The 19820-nt window shown below is 46.5% G+C and overlaps 2 protein-coding genes across 4 annotated transcripts in view; both read left to right on the forward strand.

The window, feature by feature from the left end:
* The first annotated feature begins 372 nt into the window (after positions 1-372).
* Positions 373-4659, forward strand: LOC105052338 (uncharacterized). Its single transcript, XM_010933113.4, has 4 exons — positions 373-1970; positions 3239-3460; positions 3602-3693; positions 3785-4659. Exons 1-4 carry the CDS (start codon positions 771-773, stop codon positions 4518-4520), a joined length of 2250 nt encoding a protein of 749 aa, XP_010931415.1. The 5' UTR covers positions 373-770; the 3' UTR covers positions 4521-4659.
* An 896-nt stretch (positions 4660-5555) lies between these two features.
* The window catches only part of LOC105052337 (cyclin-dependent kinase B1-1), a 70357-nt gene continuing 56092 nt past the window's right edge, over positions 5556-19820 (forward strand). The window contains exons 1-5 of one of the 3 annotated variants that reach the window (XR_012135016.1): positions 5556-6073; positions 6191-6335; positions 6808-6869; positions 6944-7127; positions 7212-7305. Coding sequence is in view for 2 of the 3 variants with exons in the window: in XM_010933111.4 (XP_010931413.1) it covers positions 5877-6073; positions 6191-6335; positions 6808-6869; positions 6944-7127; positions 7212-7305 (682 nt within the window). In the remaining variant the exon portion in view is untranslated. The remainder of the gene's footprint in view (positions 6074-6190; positions 6336-6807; positions 6870-6943; positions 7128-7211; positions 7306-19820) is intronic. The other 2 variants (XM_010933111.4, XM_010933112.4) reach the window with 2 other exon arrangements.

Raw genomic sequence — 19820 nt, forward strand, 5'->3', positions numbered from 1 at the left:
ATTTTGGCATATATCACTATTCAATATTTCATCTTAACTATCTATTAATATTTTACAAAATTTTAATCGAAAAAAATATTAAAAAAAAAAAGAAGACAATTCAATTTACATACTATGAGAAGTCTTAAAATCTATTTTGTCCATAATTTTTTTTTTCTCTTCTATTAAAATTTTAATCAAAGAAGATGACTCCTTTTCACTTCTTAGGAATTATCTTTCCTCCTCCCACTTTATGTGAACTAAACGAGGCCCATAACATTGCAGACACTTATATACTCAAAACATACAAACCCTTTTCATAATTTTCATTTAAAAATTAAAAAAATTCTATTATCATAAGAATGGAACTCTATTATTTTACCATCCATCAATAGCTTTCAAATAATGAGACGCGGTCCGTGCATTCATTTTTGCGTTCCGTTCCTCATCACACATCCCACATTTCACCAAGGCGCCGAGCCAGAGCAGAAAAAGAGGGAAAACATAACGTTTGCTTTCCTCGCTCCCTTCCAACTTATCGGTTACCTTGTTCCCCCCTCCGCGTGTTCTCGCTCCCCAAACGGCTCCCATTACCGCGTATCCCACGCACTGTGCTTCCCCCTCGTTAAATCGTGCTGGGCCTGACAGTAGATGAAGAGAGAGAGAGAGGCGGGCATTTGAAATTTGAAAACACAGCTCCCTAACGTTAACATAACGTCTCTTCCTCCCACGTGATATCAACCCCCCTTCTCTCTCGCTCTCTCCTCCCCTCCCTCCCTCCCTCCCTCGCCATGGCGTCCCTCACTCCGGGGGTCCTCGTGAAGCTCCTCCAGTCCATGGATACCGACGCCAAGGTCGTCGGCGAGCACCGATCCGCCGTCCTCCAGGTCATCGCCATCGTGCCCGCCCTCTCCGCCTCCACCGCCCACGACCTCTGGCCCTCCCACGGCTTCTACCTCCAGCTCTCCGACTCCGCCTATTCCACCTACGTCTCCCTCTCCGACGCCGACGCCGACGCCATCCTCTCCAATCGCCCCCAGCTTGGCCAGCTCGTCCACGTCGACCGCCTACACTTCGCCCACCCCGTCCCCCGCGCATCCGGCGTCCGCCCCCTCCCCGGGCGCCCCCAACCCTTTCTCGGCTCTCCCGAGCCCCTTGTCGCCCGCTCCGATCCCTCCCGCCGGGGCTTCGTCATCCAGCCCGCCTCGCCTGCCGACGCCGGCCCTCCTCTTATCCCTTCCTCCTCCCTCAGATCCAACCCTTTTCCGCAGGATAACCCGTTCGGTGAAGAAGAAACGGTTTCTGCTACCAAGGAGAACACGGGCGGCGAAAAAAGAACGGTTTTTGCTCCCAAAGAGAACGTCGTCGGTGCCGCTACCAAGACCTTCGGAGAATCCGCCGCCAAACGACGCTTCTCATCGCCGGCCGGAGCTAAATTAGCGGCAAGGAAGAGCAGTGGCGGTGGTGGGACAGGGGAGCAGAGGGATCCCTCCCCTGCTGTGGGACAGGGGAAGGCGGGTTCGAGGTCATCCTCCCCTGCTTTGGGCGGAGCAGCGAGAGGGGGCTCAAGGTCCTCGTCGCCGGTCCCGTCCAAGTGTATCGTGCCGAGCCTGGTGGCAGCGAAGGAGGAGAACCGGAGAGTGGCGAGGGAACCATCCATTATAGTGCCATCGAGGTACCGGCAGCCCTCGCCAGTGGCAAGGAAGGCGGCAGGGTCACCCATGGGGAGGAGGAGCTCGATGTCTCCCGGGAGGAGGCTCTCAAGCGGGCTGAAGGCATCGCCAGCGGTTGGAGAGGGTGGTGGGGGTAAGAAAAAGGTGGGGATAATGGTTGCAGGGATTTCAAAGGTTTCAGATGCGCTGATGGGGTCCGTTAAATCAGTTAGGAAGAGCTGGGATGATTCGGCGGTGAATACTCTGGTGTCATCGGAGCTAAAGGAGAAGGGAGGGTCGAAGAGTAAAGTAGACAAGGGAGCTATTTTGAGAACCCAGGTAATTGAAATTTCTCTTGTTCTGGTTTGAGATTTGCTGCTTCCGCAAAACAGCTTTAGTCATTTCTTCTTCTTACCTGCATTGTTGGTTCATATTTATTTTTTATTTGCAGTTTGATTTTAATGCTTTGCTTTGGTCAGACTAGGATGAGAAAATTCATTTTATTTTTTATATATGTTTTCATATCAAATTTGATTTTTTACTTATAGAAAAATTGTTGATGAATTCATTTTTGTTCATTGATACGGATTCATTTTTTTGAGAGAAGAGGAACAAAATGAGGAAATATACAGTTTTTGAAATTAATCTAATTAACATTCATATGGAATTCCTAATTCACTGGTCTCTTAATATGACAATCAAATGCAATTACTCTGGTCACCAGTTCACAAATCTCTTTAATTTGGCAAATCATGTGAACATCTGCTAAAATATCCTCATCAAATGCTTCAGATGAAGTTAGTAGACATATTTGAAGTAAAAAAATAATAATGGTAATCTGGACTAAGGGTGAGAGATTTGTTTTAACGAAATGACATTTGAAGGGCCATTTCAACATACAAAATATTATGTGATCATTTTGTTTGCAGGTTTAATTTTATTTCTATAGGGTCATTTTAGATTGTTTCTTAGCTGGGTTTGATATGATTGCGTCCATGTCACTTGCAACAAGGTGGTTCAGCACTTACCACTTCTTCTCTGTACCCCTTGTTTTGGCCAAAGAATCGAAGCTATATCCTTATGTCTTCTGAGTTAGAGAAGGATTGGTGTTTATAAGAACATTATTCTTGAATTTACCTGAGTGAGTTCCACCGATATTACACGATACTACTCAAGTGGTCGTGGCGGGTGCATAAAAGAATTTTGGAATGGTAATTAGGGCATAATTCAGGTTAGTGGAAAACATAATAATACCACTTGGGCAGGTTTTATTTTGAACATGGCAACTGAACGGGAACTTGAATAAAGTCTAGATAAGTGGATTTTGCTGAATCTCAGATAAGGGGACATTTGTCAGTATGTTGAACGTGCCATGCGGTAATATACTAAAACTTTTCAACGTGATGTGATTCCTCATTGCACAAGTTCTTTTTTTTTTTTCCAGTCATTCCTTCCAGCCTTTTTCACTCATCTTCTTCCACCTTATTGCATGCAACTTTATCTAAAAACTTTATCTATATGAATGCTATTTTCTGCTTGTGATTCCTGTTATTGCTTGGGATCAATCTCTGCATGTGTCTTCTTCAATTGTATTACTATGATTTTAGGCTGCTATATCGCGGAGAATCAGTGATGCTAGTGGGGCACAATCCAATGATGAGGAATCATCTCCAAATGAAAAGCCTAAACTGACTAAAAAGATTGAATTAACATCTGAATCAGAGAAGTCAAGCTGTGCCATCCCGAAAATTACAGTTCATGACCGCAAGTGGACTGATGGCAGCATCCCTTTGGATAATGTCTCTGATAACCTTGCAAAGCTTGGGAAGGTATTCTGTTAGACCCTGGCTGGTACCAGTGTATGCTTCCAAGATCTTATGCATACATTTTAAGATTGTTCTTTTTCACCAAATCCACAGCCATATTGTCAATTTGAATACAAGTAAAATTTCTACTTTATGCAAATGCAGGAGGCTCTTCAAAGGAGGAATATTGCATCCATAGCTGCAGCTGAGGCTCTGGAAGAGGGCTTGGCTATTGAGTCAATTATCAGGAGTCTAAGGTGACTATCCGTCCTTTCTTATGTTGAAAATGTTTGAACTGGTTCTTGATTAGTATCAACAGCTTATAGCACTAATTGTTTTCTTTGGCAGTATGTTTTCTGATCTTTGTTCTTCATCAAAGGCTGGCAACCCTCGACCAACAATTGCTCGGTTCCTATCCATATACGATGATGTCCTGAAGTGGAATTCTATTGCTGAAACTCTTGCTGCTAGTCGCAAAAACAATGGACCTAGTGACGTCGCATCCATTCAGCAAAGCAAATCAGCCTTTATCTGGGTTGAAGCAGCATTAGCCACAGATCTTGAAGTTCTCCATTTACTAAACAACCACACTGAATGCCTATCAAAACAAAAGGGTGCTGAAAAACCTGTAGTTCCCTCTATGGATCCTCCAAGAATAAGCATGTCTAAGAAGAATTCTCTTGGAAACCCTGCCAGGAGCCACTCAAAGGTTCTGAGCAATGTCACAACCACCATGTGGACTAGAGGGTATGGCTTGGATGAAACAGTTGACCTCGCTAAAGATCTCCGACAAGAGATGCAGGTTTGGTTTTTGAAGTTTGTGGAAGAAGCTTTGGATGTTGGCTTCCGTTTATTTGGGCAGTGTTCAGATGATGGCAAAAAAAATGCTTGCAAAGACGGTGGTAAAATTGCAGAAGTTCTATCACAGTTGAAGCAGATCAATGATTGGTTGGATGGAGTGGGGAGGATACCTGAAGAGACGTTGAAGGAGAAAATTGAGCGCTTGAAACGCAAAATATATGGTTTCGTTATTAGTCATGTGGGGTCTGCGTTTGATAGCTCGGTTTCTCTTTCAAAGGCTTGATGACTCTTTATATTTGCACCAAGCGGTACATAACCTCTTGTTATGATTAAACATTGATGTAAGATCTTCTTAGAGATATGAGACTCTGTTCGGTTGCATTTGTGCTCATTTATTCTGATTAGTTGATGAATTATTGTTATTTGTTTTGGAATAAATAGAAAACTTGTTAGTGCAGAACCATTGTGCCTGAGGCTTATCAAGTTGGACCTGTGCAGATGTATTTGTGCATAGAAGAAAAGTTCATTTCTTTGGCAAGCAGCAAGACAATTGGGCATTTAAGATTGAATAGAAAAGTGAGTTTCTATTAGTGCAACAATTGATTTGTTATTTGTATATAATTCTCAAATGAGGAACAGTATGCAATCTTTTTTGGAAGATGAAGGAATGTGTCACGCTCTGCGGTGCCAAATGCACACCGCAGGGGATTTGTTCTCTTTTTCCTTCCCCGTGACAGCAATTGCAACAAGGCCGCAGTATTTTCCCAATTTCCAGATCCAATTTAAATAGGAGTGGGGTCAGGGCTTTCGCGTGAAAGAATCATGGTCTTGTGCATGCAAGCAACCGCCAGACGGTTGTGCATGTAAAAAGTATGAGTATGCATGTGAAAGGTGGTAATGGTCTTTTGAGCATGCGTATGTTTGATTCGTGACTAAGATTAAATCAAAATCGAAATGGATTGAAATGAGATTGGAATGGTCATGTCTTCAATGTATTTGGTTCATGATAAAATTTGAAGTTAGAATCGAAATGAAATTTGAATTAAAAAAAAATAAAAAAAATAGATTTTGGAAGAATAGTGCATTCCCGTTCATTTTTGAAATTAGAATGAAAATATAATTTTCTCTGATCAAATGGCTGAAATGAGTACCGCTCATTCTCACCCCTACCAAATATGTCCTTAATATATCTGATCCAAGTGGCAAGTTCTCAACAAGAGGGCGTAGATTAGTTTCATGCATCGTAAATCCAATTCAAAGTTCAAATGAATGTGACCGTTGGAGCGGTTCTTTCTTGGGCCTTCCTCTTCGCCCACACGCTAGTCTCCTCCCTAGCCCCATGAAGTCCACCCCTCCTCCTTGTCGGCGGGCCACGCCAAAATAAAAGTAATAACAAAAAAACCCGGAGACCAACCGCCTCTTGCAGTATTGCTTTTCCCTCCGCTTCCATTTCAAAACCTCATCACCTCTCTCACTCTATATAAGCCTCCTATCTCGATCTAGGGTTTATATCGTTTCTCTTCTCTTCCCCAAAGATTGACTCGAGGGATCAATCGATCGATCGGTCATTTGTTAGGGTATCGGTGGACCGGTGTTTGTGGAGCAGAGGCGGGCGATTGGCTTTGGAGAGCGAAGACAGATGGAGCAGTACGAGAAGCTGGAGAAGGTCGGGGAGGGGACGTACGGGAAGGTGTACAAGGCGAAGGACAACGCGACGGGGCAACTGGTGGCCCTCAAGAAGACCCGCCTCGAGATGGACGAGGAGGGCATCCCCCCCACCGCCCTCCGGGAGATCTCCCTCCTCCAGCTGCTCTCCCAGAGCATCTACGTCGTCCGGTTCGAACGCCCTAATTTCTTTATCTCATTTTGATTCAAGATCTCTCTCTTCTCCCTTTATCTTATTTTTTCTGATTCAATTTTTTTTTTCTTTGGATTTTATGTTTTGGTTTCTAGATTGCTGAGTGTAGAACATGTGGACAAGAACAGGAAGCCCCTTCTTTACCTAGTATTTGAGTATCTTGACACTGATCTCAAGAAGTTCATCGATTTCCACCGCAGGGGCCCAAGCCCCAGGCCTCTCCCACCATCCGTTGTTCAGGTGTGTAGTATCTTTTTCTCTTGTGATGCTACATGGTTTAGCGATAGGTGTTTTGGTTAGAAACCCTAGTTGACTCCAGTTTCTGGGAATTTTAGTGCATCTTTGATTCTTGGTGTGGTTCAATAAATTCAGTTTGGTAGATGCAAGGAGTAATTGAAGGTTTCATTCAATCTATTTAAAAAAAAAAAAAAAGAAGATTAGTGCTTCTGCTGTGAATGTTTTGAGGTGTCATCTCTGTTTCTGGTTTGTGAATGGATCATAACCAACCTTAACGTCCAGATTTTTGGTTTTCAGTCATAACTTGCTTTAACTTTTACCAGTATGCGGTGAAATTCTTATTGACAACAGCTTTTGAAGGTTACATTAATTTTCGTCCATTACAATGATTTCAATGAACAGTTATTTTTATTCTTTTACCCCTTCTTCTGCAATGTGTGCATGCTGGTAAGTTCTTGTTTCCTTTTTTATGCAGAGCTTTTTATATCAGTTGTGCAAAGGAGTCGCCCACTGTCATAGCCATGGCGTGCTTCACAGGTTAGATTCTCCTCTTGATTCAGTTTTTAAAAAATCATTTACATGGAAACGATGAATGTATAACATCAAAACAGGGATTTGAAACCTCAAAATCTATTGGTTGACAAAGAGAAGGGCATTCTGAAGATTGCTGATCTTGGGCTAGGAAGAGCCTTTACCATCCCTCTTAAGAGCTACACCCATGAGGTCTTGCATTATCAGCCATACTTAGTTTTCTCATCAAGAAATCAACTTCAACCTAGTCTTGAGATTTTTCTAGTTGCGTTTGCTGACCATGACGCATTGTGGTTAATTATCCGAGTTGGTTTTATGCTGAATTAAGGAGTTTCTTTTCATTTATAGATTGTCACACTGTGGTATCGAGCTCCCGAGGTTTTGCTAGGAACCACCCACTACTCAACTGGAGTTGATATGTGGTCTGTTGGATGTATATTTGGTATGTTCTATCATCTTTTTTGTTACCGCCATAACATATTATATTTGTTATGTTCAAAGTGGTAGTTTGCTTTAGTTTTGAAATTGCAAGAGTATGTGTTCTAATCAAAGGTCCATTAAATTGACCTTCTTGTACAATTAATTTTTGTTTGGAAGATGTGAACTTTAAATTATGGTATCAAAACAGGTCTCCGACTAAGTTCCTAACCTTTCCTTTCTCGTTTCATGTTAATCCAAATTGTGAGAATTAAGCTTAAATGTTTGATCACTTTTTTTCTATTTTCACTCATGTTGCCACTCTTGGCTTTTGACAACATCATTTTGGCTAGATGAATCTTACTTTCTCATGAGTCTAAACCACATGAATAATTTTCTATTCTCAAATTTGGGGATTGCTATGGCGCATTTTTCATATTTTTTCAAAAGGCGAATTAATCTTAGCCGTTCATTGTTTGTGGTTATTATAGAATATTTAGGTTAATAGGTACCCGTCTGGTTATCCTCTCAACTCCAAACCATCACCATTACTCAACTCTTTCGTCGTAATCCCATCCCCCCACCAACTTCGCCCATACACCCCCTCTATCAACTCCTCCCATCCTACACCACCCACCACCCTTGGCTCATTGGCCTTCGAGTTCGATCCCTTCTACTTTCATTGTGGCCTTAATCCACATACTTTGAAACATCGATGGCTTCCTCCCTGCTGCCTGCTAACTACAGCTTCCCTTCCATTTAGACACCCTTATCAGCAACAAAAATGCCATCCAAAAAAGACTAAATCATATCAATTGACAAGAAGGAGAGTTCTGGTGCCAATCTTTCACTCAGGGCTTTCCTTCCATTCTCAAACTCTGCTTTGTTCCCCTGAAAGGGAGCCTTGTAGGTATATATAGCTAGGGCTTAGAGGCCAATTTCGAGTTAGAGCAATGTTAGTTGAACCCAAATTTAGGACAACAGTCGTGGGATAGCTTATGTGGCGTGATGACATGTATATCTTACTGGATTTGTGAAAATTATTTTTTTTTAAAAAAAAAGAAAAAGAGAAAGGTCCGATTGCTTCATCTTCTTTGTCTCCATGTTGAGATGGAGGAACCTCATCACAGATTTGTCACCACCACCCTCATGGCAATTATTCCCCATCCCCTCTCTTTTCTCTATTGACACCCTTTCCTCATCCCAAGCCGTTACAAGCCCCTCTCCCCAACAAACCCCCACCTCCTCACATCTACACCACAGTCCACTCCCATCTATCAATGCCTTCTACCCATCCTCAGATGTTGCTATTCATCCACCACAACACACTACCCATCCATTATGACCTCTTGTCACGGTCCCTCTTATCTATTCCCTTTGATTGCCTATCCCTCATACATTGCCTTGAATTCTTTTTTCTAATTCCATCACCATCTCGTTGTCCATCCCACCAGCAGATAGGAGGATGATAGAGGGAGGGGGTGGGGGAGCAGGAGGGTGGCAGGAGGATGTTAGTGAAGAGGGTGGCAAGGCAATGGATGGGGGAGAGGATGTTAGTAGACCAAGGCAATGGAGAGGAGGACAAAGGCGACAAGTAGGAGGATGAAGAGCATGGCGAGCTGGTGGACAAGGGAGAGGATGTTGGTGGGCAGAAGCAATGAAGAGGAGGGTGAAGGCGAGGAGGAAGAGGAGGTTAGAGGGAGGGGTGGTAGCAATTATGACCGTTGAATGTGATGCAGTGCATCAAGTCACTACTTTTATTTTATTTTATTTTGAGTGTGTTCTATTCTGATTTAATTTATTAGGATCGGATGGCTAGGTTATCCTAAATCAAATCAAACCAACAATCATACCCCAACAAACTACTTCAAATATATCCTTATCCTACAACTACTCAAAACAAACCTACAGCCATATCCCAACAAACCAATTCAAATATATCCTTATCCTACAACCACTCAAATTAAACCAACAACCATATCCAACCTGGTGGCGTCATATGGCAAACGGCGAGATGTATAAATCTGACATGGAAAGAAGAAAAAAGGGAAGAAGAAAATTTTAGAAGGTTTAACCTATGCTTTTATCTTGAATCCCTCCTCCTTTTGGGATCGTCGTCGCTTCTTCCTCGCGAACGGACCCCTCTTCGACTTCTTTCCTCCTGTGACTCTTGGCTCCCTCTTCCCCATCTTGAAGCCTATCATCATGGTGTTGCTCTCTTTGGTGGTTGTGGATATCCTGCATCCTGTGAACTGGTTTAGACTTGAACCACTGCAATATATTTCCGCACCCAAAGTAACAGATCCACTCATAACCTTATCTTATGTTGTCTTTTATCCCATCATTAAAATCTAGCCATTTGAACTCAGTTTTAAGTCTGAAATGAACCTATTTCTTAGTACTTTATGTTGGAACTAGTATATGTAATTGATCTTGAAAAGTTTGTCTCAGTCATAGAACTTTCATCACTGTTATTTAATAAATTTTGAATATGTTGCGATTTCTATTTAGTTTCAGCATTGATCTTTAAGAGTTCATTTAAATAGATTGCATAGTATTTAGATTTACAATATATTGCATTTGTTCTTTTTTTTTTCTTTTCTTCTTTTCTCTCCTATGTTGCATTGCTACAGTAGCAAGCTTCAGTACTGTGTTATAGTGTCTCTTTAAATGCATCAAGAGACCTCACTATCCTCAACAGTGTCTTCCTCTTGCACTTCTACTCCATCTTGATCACTCTCATTAGCATTTTCTATCAAGTTGGTCCTAGGTTGAACTTGTCTCAAAGGGCATTTATATGATTTATGGCTTGGTTGCCTACACTTGTAACAAGTGATACTGGTTCCTGAGGGTTTGGAACCTAAAATTTTCTTGTCTTTAGTATCACTAATAGGTTTTGGAGGGAGTTGGATGTCATTTTTCGGAGGGAGTTGGCTTTATAGAAAACTTCTCACTAGTGTTATCCTGTCGGAATGTCTGTCTCTTCAACTCAGACTCGGTCTTAAGTGCGTGACTATAGGCCACATCTATTCGCTGAAAATTGCAAAAAGTCAATTCATCTTGAATTTGAGGGCGAAGTCCAGCAAGATAGTGAGCTATCCGCTGTTCTTTATCTTTCCTAAGGTCATTACGGGGCCTGAAGGTTATAGAATTTCTCGATGTACTCTTGCACCATTTTAGACCCTTGCTTTAAGTTATGAAGCTTTTGGAATAAAGTTTGTTGGTAATCGGTTGGAAGGAATTTACTCCTAAGCTTCTCTTTCACTCGTTCCCAAGTGGCAATCTTCTCTGTTGGTGCAGAATTCCGCCGATGCCGGAGAAGCTGGAGTCGAGGGAATCATGATCGCCGTCGGGACCTGCAGGGGAAGTCTAAACCGGAGTTGGGGATGCTCCGGCAAGACCCTCTGACGCTCAAGTCAGTACTCTGCTTCAATAGAAATGGAGCACTCGAATAGGATTTTAGCAGAGTTTAGAGATAGTGCTTAGAGCTTAGAGGAGAACGTATCTGGGGGGTCTCTTTTATAGACGGGAGAGCGTAACCGATTGACAGCGATGTTCGTAACTGCCTGGTAGTGGGCTGTTCGGAGTCACGTGGAGTTTGTTACGAAGAGTAGTGGTGTCCGTTGTCGCGACTTGCCGGGAAGTTCGGGCCGGACGGCTGAAGCTCGGTTGGGACGTCTGGTGGAGCAGAATAGCTCTCTGTCTCAGCAATCTAAGAGAAGCTCGGATGTTTTCGAGGTTGCTGACGGATTAACTGTTGTTGGATGCCTTAGGCGTTGATGCTGCAGACGGAAGTCATCTGCTGTAGAAGCCCGGACGGAAACTTTCTGTTAGAGAAATCTGGTTGGAGTCCGATTGCTAGAGAAGTCCGTCTGAAATTTGTCTAATGTAGAAGCTTGTCTGAAGACTGTCCACTAGAGAGGTCCGGTTGCATGAGAAATCTGACAAAAGGTCTGTCGATAGCGAAATTCGGAAGGCGCTATAGAAGGTTGACCGATAGAAGAGTCCGAAAGGCGTTGTGGAAGTTCGATTGGCACTGTTGAAGGTTGATGGCTGGAGAGGTACGGAAGACACCGGAGACAGTCGGTCACTGTAGAAATCCGGCTGCTGGAGCCCGTTCGTTGTAGAAGTTCGTCTGGAATCCAATTCTGTTGTAGAAGTTCGGACGGAGTCCGATTCTTGTAGGAGTCCGGAAGGAGGCCGCTTACTGTAGAAGCTCGGATGGAGACCAATTGTCGTGGAAGTTCGAATGGAGACCGCTTATTGTAGAAGCTCGGACGAAGTCCACTTATCGTAGAAACTCGGATGAAGTCCGCTTGCAATAGAAGTTCGGACGAAATTTGCTTACTGTAGAAGCTCGAATGAAATTCGAAAGGCGGTCGACCACTGACGCCATGAGAATCTGCCTGATGTAGAAGCTTGTTTGAAGACTGTCCACTGGAGAGGTCCGGTTGCATGAGGAATCCGGAAGAAGGTCGACCGATAGCAGAATTCGGAAGGCATTATGGAAGTTCGTCCGCTGGAGGAGTCTGGAGGACACTATGGAAGGTCGACCGTTGGAGGGGTCCGAAAGGAATTTGTCCGTTGGAGGGGTCTGGTTGGTACTGTTGAAGTCCGATTGGCGCTGTTGAAGGTTGATGGCTGGAGAGGTACGGAAGACACCGAAGACAGTCGGTCACTGTAGAAATTCGGCTGCCAGAGCCCGTCCGTTGTAGAAGTTCGTCTGGAATCCATCCACTGTAGAAGTTCGGACAGAGTCCGATTCTTGTAGAAGTTCGGAAGGAGGCCGCTTACTGTAGAAGCTCGGATGGAGATCGATTGCCGTGGAAGCCCGGATGGAGATCGCTTATTGTAGAAGTTCGGCTGAAGTCCGCTTGTAATAGAAGTTCGGACAGAATTCGCTTACTGTAGAAGCTCGGATGAAATTCGGAAGGTGGTCGACCACCGTAAAAACTTGGATGGAGTCTGGTTACTGTAGAAGTCCTGCTGCTAGAAAGTTCGGACATTGACGAAGTCCGAAAGAAGCTCGGAGTGAAGTCGATCGTGACAGGAGGAAGTCTGGAAGAGATTCGGAGAGTAGTCGATCACTATAGAAAATCGGCTGATAGGGAAGCCCAGAGAGCATTGGGAGCAGTCCGACAGACGACTGAAGAAGCTCATTATTGGAGAAGTCTGGAGGGTACGGTAGGAGTTCGGACGGCCAGGGGAGTTCAGAAAGGCATCGCACAAGGTCGGAAGCTAGAAGAGTCCTGGGAGGGTTGGCCTCTTCCGAACTTCGGCTGGGGTTATTTTATACCCAACACTAGTCTCCCTACTTTCAAGTTTGGATTTCGAATGAAGAAAGTACAGAAAAATTTTCACAGTCGAAGTTGTCCTCCTTGATTTTCGTACTAGATTGTTTCCAGATATTTTGGCGTTTGGTGCATAAGGGCCGTTGCGAGTCTTTGCAAATCGAGGCTTTGCTCATGTTAGGACGAGATTCTCCTCCTGTCCCTAACATGGCTGTGGGGGTGCATAAGGGCCGTTGCGAGGGCCTCTCTTTCCATCCGGTCTCTAAATAATCGGGTCTTCGACTTTGCTCATGTTAGGACGAGGTTCTCCTCTTGTTCCTAATATGGTTGTGGGGGCGCATAAGGGCCGTTGCAAGGGCCTCTCCTTCCATCCGGTCTCTTAATAATCGGGTCTTCGACTTTGCTCATGTTAGGACAAGGTTCTCCTCCTGTTTCTAACATGATTGTGGGGGCGCATAAGGGCCGTTGCGAGGGCCTCTCCCCCCATCCGGTCTCTTAATAATCGGATCTTCGACTTTGCTCATATTAGGACGAAGTTCTCCTCCTGTTCCTAACATGGCTGTGGGGGCGCATAAGGGCCGTTGCGAGGGTCTCTCCCCCCATCCGGTCTCTTAATAATCGGATCTTCGATTTTGCTCATATCAGGACGAGGTTCTCCTCCTGTTCCTAATATGGCTGTGGGGGCGCATAAGGGTCGTTGCGAGGGCCTCTCCCCCTATCCGGTCTCTTAATAATCGGATCTTCGACTTTGCTCATGTCAGGACGAGGTTCTCCTCCTGTTCCTAACATGGCTGTGGGGGCGCATAAGGGGCGTTGCGAGGGCTTCTCCCTCCATTCGGTCTCTTAATAATCGGATCTTCGACTTTGCTCATGTTAGGACGAGGTTCTCCTCCTGTTCTTAACATGGCTGTGGGGGCGCATATGGGCTGTTGTGAGGGCCTCTCCCCCCATCCGGTCTCTTAATAATCGGGTCTTCGACTTTGCTCATGTTAGGACGAGGTTCTCCTCCTGTTCCTAACATGGCTGTGGGGGCGCATAAGGGCCGTTGCGAGGGCCTCTCCCCCCATTCGGTCTCTAAATAATCGGGCCTTCGTTTGTGTCGGGACGAGGTTCTCCTCTTGTTTCTGACGCGCTTAGTTTCGATTGTGTTCGTAAATTTTTCGAATTCTATGGTCGCGGAAGGTTCGCTCCTTTGAGCTCTTTTAGATAGTATGTTCCGGGCCAGACTACCTCTCTGACTTCATATGGGCCTTCCCAGTTTGGGGCAAGTTTTCCTTGGTTCTGAGATTGTGAAACAACGGCTCGCCGAAGTACTAAGTCTCCCGCTCTGAAGGCTTTGCTCTTGACCCGAGAGTTGTAGTAGCGGGCTGCTTTCTGCTTGTAGGCTGCCATCCTAACTTGAGCTGTCTCCCACTTTTCTTCTAACAAGTCGAGGTTGGCCTTGAGATCTTGTGAGTTGCGCTGCTCGTCGAATGCCATGACTCGCGCCGATGGAAGCTTGAGTTCAATCGGGATAACGGCTTCTATTCCGAAGGCTAAGGCAAAGAGGGTCTCCCCCGTGGACAGTCTTTGGGTAGTTCGGTATGCCCGAAACACATGATAAAGCTCGTCTGCCCAAGTTTCCTTTGCTTTTTCAAGTCTCGCCTTGATTCCTTGCAACAGAGTCCTGTTAGTCACCTCGACTTCGCCGTTTGCCTGCGGATGGGCTACTGACGTGAAGTTATGGGAGATGTTTAAGTCCTCACAAAATTCAGCACACCTTGCTCCAGCAAATTGTCGCCCATTATCAGCAATGAGAGTTCTGGGTAAGCCGAACCTACAAACGATTGACTTCCAGACGAAGTCCTGCACTTTAGCTTCTGTGATCTTCGCCAAAGGTTCGGCTTCGACCCATTTGGTGAAGTAGTCAATTGCCACCAGGAGGAACTTTCACTGTCCGGATGCCATGGGAAAAGGTCCAAGGATATCTATCCCCCATTGTGCAAATGGCCATGGGGCACTCAAGGGTGTAAGTTTGGAGGCGGGCTGTCTTTGGATATTCGTATATCTCTGACACCGATCACACTTTCTGACATATTCAATGGAGTTGTGGTACATTGTAGGCCAGTAGTAACCTCGTCGGAGCAGTTTATGGGATAAAGATCTGGCCTCCAGGTGACTTCCGTAGACTCTTTCATGTACCTCTCACAAGGCAAAGTCGGCTTCAGAAGGTCGGAGATATTTCAGGAGGGGCAAAGAGTACGATCTCTTGTACAGCTTGCCCTCATAAAGGATATATCGAGAGGCCTGGTTTCTAAGCTTCCGAGCTTCTTTTGCATCATGAGGAAGAACTTCGTCTTTGAGGTATGCAACCAGTGGATCAATTTAGCTGGATTTATGGCTGATCTCCATTACAAGCTGCGGTTCTTCCGTACTTGGACATTTCATAACTTCAAAGAGGACTTCTTTGGGTAGTTCAGTCGGAGCCAGCGTAGCCAACTTGGAGAGAAGATCGGCCCTGGTATTTTCTGCTTTTGGAACCTGCTTGATGTCAAAGCTGCCAAAGGCAGGGATGATCTCTTTTACCTTTTCGAGATACTTGGCCATACTGTCCTCCCGAGCTTCATAGTTTCCGCTGACTTATCCCATCACCAATTGGGAGTCACTGTAGACTTGGAGCCGATTTATTTCTAATTCTTTAGCGATCTTCAGTCCCGCAATCAGAGCTTCATATTTTGCTCCGTTATTTGTTGCAGGAAATTCAAAGCGCAGTGCGTACTCCGCAATAATTCTTTCCGGATTGACCAAGATCAGGCCCGCGTCCGTGCCTGACATGTTGAAGGAACTGTCCACATAGAGGGCCCAAAAACCATCAGGGAGATCTATTCTTTCCTCAGGGGAGTTCGGCTAGAGCCTTGGGTTGTCAGCTTCACCTCGTTCAAGTTCGGCTTCTTCCGGGATAGTGCATTCCACTATGAAGTCTGCTAATATCTGGGCTTTTATCGTCGGCCGAGGTTGATAGTTGATGTCGAATTTCGTGAGCTCGACTGCCCATTTCGCTATCCTTCCAGAAGCATCCGCTCGATGCAGAACTGCCTTAATCGGCTGGTCGGTGAGCAGTGTTATGGTGTACCTTTGAAAATAAGGGCTGCAATCAACAGGGCGTAAGTTAATTTCTCTAACTTAGTGTACCTGGTTTCGACGTCTCTCAATACTTCGACTTATGTAGTAGATCGGTCGTTGAATTTTTGCTTCTTCCTTAACCAGAACTACTGCGAGAGCCACAAGGGAGACCGCCAGGTACAGGAACAACTCCTTTCCAGGTTCAGGCTTTGCCAATAGCGGAGGTGAGCCGAGGTAGTTCTTCAATTCTTCGAATGCTAGTTGACATTCGGTGGTCCAACAGAAGTTCTTCGGCTGCTTGAGAGTCTGAAAGAAAGGTAGGCACCGTTCGGCCGACCTTGAGACGAAGCGATTCAGAGCTGCTACTCTCTCAGTAAGGCGCTGAACTTCCTTTATTGACTTCTGGGCGGTCATTTCCTAGATGGCACAAATCTTTTCCAGATTTGCTTCGATCCCGCGCCCCGATACCTTAAAGCCCAAGAATTTCTCTGAGGTTACTCCAAAAGCGCATTTGGCTGGGCTCAGCTTCATCTTGTATTTTCGGAGGGCGCTGAAGGTCTCCTCAAGGTCGGCGATGTGGTTCATTGAGGATTTGCTTTTTACAAGCATGTCGTCCACGTAGACCTCCCATGTTGCGGCCGATCTGCTCTTTGAAGATCTTGTTCACCAGCCGTTGATAGGTCGCCCCTGCATTTTTGAAGCCAAAAGGCATAACCCTGTAACAGTAAAGATCACGGTCAGTGATAAAAGCAGTCTTTTCTTCGTCCTCTGATGCCATCTTGATTTGATTGTAGCCAGAGAATGCATCCACGAAAGTGAGAAGCTCGTGGCCCGAGGTTGCATCCACTAATTGGTCAATTCTGGACAGAGGGTAATTATCCTTCGAGCAGGTTTTGTTCAGCTTTTTGAAGTCTATACACATCCTCCACTTGCCGTTTGCCTTCTTGACGAGAACCACATTGGAGACCCAGTTCGGATAGTTGACTTCTCTGATGAATCCGGCTTTCAGGAGTTTATCAACTTCCTCAGCTATTGCCAAGCCTTTCCGGTGCATGACCTCGGATTTTTTCTTTCATCGGCTGATGTTTGGGATCAACAGCTAGACGGTGTTCCATAACTTCCGCCATCAATCCCCGCCATGTCCGTCGAAAAATGGACATTTTTTAGAATGCATCGTAATACAAAATATCGGCCGAGCTTCCATTATCAACAAGAATGCGGCGTTCATCATAGTCAGCAATATTTAAAGAAACTACAACCGCATCATTATGGGGGAATTGAATCTCCTAGGCATCTTCTTCAGTCCTCTGTCGCTTGGGCGGTCCGACCGATCCACTGGCTGCTTCCCGTCGGGGTCCTCCAGAGAGGGTGTTGATGATCCCGATTGGAGGCTGATCTTCAGGCTGTTCTTCCTTCCTTGATGGCTCTGGTTGTGGTAGGGCCCTCGACCGATCTTCCCTACCTTCAGGCCGGCGTCGGATGAATCTGTTGAGCCAACCTCATTTGACGAGCTCCTCGATCTCGTCTCGGAGCTGAATACACTCCTCCGTGTCGTGGCCGTGGTCACGATAATAGAGGCAGAATTTGTTAGGGTTGCGCTTCCCGGGGTGTGTGCGCATCCTTTCCGGCCTTGGCAGCTGCTTCCTGATCTCCATCAGCACTTGAGTTTTTGGAGCATTGAGAGGGGCGTAGCTGTGGAATCTTCCTGGGGGAGAGCTCCGTCGAACTCTGCGGTCCGGGCTTCTCTGCCTATGAGCTCGGGGAGTGAGTTCGGACACACTTGTGTCCGAGGGGAGTTCGAGAACGTGGCCGAGCTTCACTCCTTTTTCAGCTGCGGGCTTGCTGGAGTCACCCGCCTGCCGCTCCTTCGCGGCCTCCTCGTTTTTCAGCTTGAAGGCTTACTCTGCTCGGGCATATCCTTTGGCCCGAGCCAGCAAATCAGCGAAGTCCCTGGGATACTTCTTTTTCAGGAAAAATAGAAGGTCATTCTTTTGAAGATCGCTCTTCAGGGCGGCCATTACAACTGATTGGTCCAAGTTCCGGACCTCCAATGCGGCGGCATTAAAACGGTTGACATAAGTTCGGATGGATTCTCCCTCCTTTTGCTTGATGTTGATGAGAGACTCCGAACCTCTCCGGGGACGTCGACTGTTGACGAAATGAGCCGCAAACTGGTGGCTCATTTGATCAAAGGAGAAGATAGTACCCGGCTTCAATGCCGAGTACCAATTTCTTGCTGCTCCCTTCAAGGTAGATGGGAAGGCTCGGCACAGGATGGCGTCTGGCACGCCATGGAGCAGCATCATTGTCCGGAAGGCCGCCAGGTGGTCAACCGGATCTGAGGTCCCGTCGTAGCTCTCAAATTGGGGGAGCTTGAAGTTCGGTGGGGTCGGTTCCTGCATAATCCTTTGAGAAAAAGGAGGGTCAGTACAGATATCCTCACCGTAAGCAGGGGGAGCATGGCGGAGCTCTTCGATCCGCTGGTTCATCTCTCGGAACCTTTGATCCAGGAGATCCTCTCGATCGCGAATCTCGAGGGTCTTCTGGCAGAACGGAGGTAGGGACCCTCCGGGGTGGAATCGTGATCAGACAGAGGGCTCTCCGCTTCCCCTTTCCAGGGGATACAGGGCGACTGGCCCAAGTGGGCTGCCCGATCGTCAGATTCTGGAACTCCGACGATGCTCTTTCCAGCCGCACAGATGCCTGCGGCTGCTGCTGCTGCTGCATGGCCTGCATCGCTTCGGTGAGGCCCCAGACCTGTTGAACCAGCAGGTCGAACTGACTGTCATTGCCGGAGGAGCCTGGAAAATTGGAGACGAGGCCGGAGCTGGCGGATCTTGTTGAGATCTAGCCACGGAGGTCGTAGATCGCCTGGTGGATGCCTTTCGACATCTTCTTCTTCTTCTCCGCCAGATCCCAACCTGATGCCTCCCCGAAAGGCATCCACCAGGCGATCTACGGCCTCCGTGGCCATATCTCAGCAAGATCCACCAGCTCCGGCCTCGTCTTCAGTTTTACAGGCTCCTCCTCCGGCAACGGCAGTCGGCATGGAGCAGTTCGACCTGCTGGTTTAGCAGGTCAGGAGCCTCACCGAAGTGGTGCAGGCCATGCAGCAGCAGCAGCAGCCGCAGGCATCTGTGCGGCTGGAAAGAGCATCGCTAGAGTTCCAGAATCCGACGATCGGGCGGTCCACTTGGGCCAGTCGCCCTGTATCCCTTGGAAAGGGGAAGCAAAGGGCGGAGAGCTCTCTGTCTGATCACGATTCCACCTCCGGAGGGTCCCTACCTCCGTTCTGCCAGAAGACCCTCGAGATTCGCGATCGAGAGGATCTCCTGGATCAAAGGTTCCGAGAGATGAACCGACGGATCGAAGAGCTCTGCCATGCTCCCCCTGCTTACGGTGAGGATATCTGTACTGACTCTCTTTTTTCTCAAAGGATTATGTAGGAACCGATCCCGCCGAACTTCAAGCTTCCCCAATTTGAGAGCTACGATGGGACCTCAGATCCGGTTGACCACCTGGCGGCCTTTCGGACAATGATACTGCTCCATGACGTGCCAGACGCCATCCTGTGCCGAGCCTTTCCATCTACCTTGAAGGGAGCAGCAAGAAATTGGTACTCGGCATTGAAGTTGGGTACTATCTTCTCCTTTGATCAAATAAACCACCAGTTTGCAGCTCATTTCGTCAGCAGTCGACGTCTCCGGAGAGGTTCGGAGTCCCTCATCAACATCAAGCAAAAGGAGGGAGAATCCATTCGAACTCATGTCAACCGTTTTAACGCCGCCGCATTGGAGGTCGGAACTTGGACCAATCAGTTGCAAAGGCCGTCCTGAAGAGCGGTCTTCAAAAGAATGACCTTCTGTTTTCCTTGGAAAAGAAGTATCCCAGGGACTTCGCTGATTTGCTGGCTCGGGCCGAAGGATATGCCCGAGCAGAGAAAGCCTTCAAGCTGAAGGATGAGGAGGCCGCGAAGGAGCAACAGGCGGGTGACTCCAGCAAGCCCGCAGTTGAAAAAGGGTCGAGTGAAGCTCGGCCACGTTCTCGAACTCCCCCCGGATACAAGCGTGTCCGAACTCCCTCCCCGAGCTCATAGGCAGAGAAGCCCGGACCGCAGAGTTCGGTGGAGCTCTCTCCCAGGAAGATT

Source organism: Elaeis guineensis, chromosome 10 (assembly GCF_000442705.2).
Source record: "Elaeis guineensis isolate ETL-2024a chromosome 10, EG11, whole genome shotgun sequence".
Classification (NCBI taxonomy): Eukaryota; Viridiplantae; Streptophyta; class Magnoliopsida; order Arecales; family Arecaceae; genus Elaeis; species Elaeis guineensis.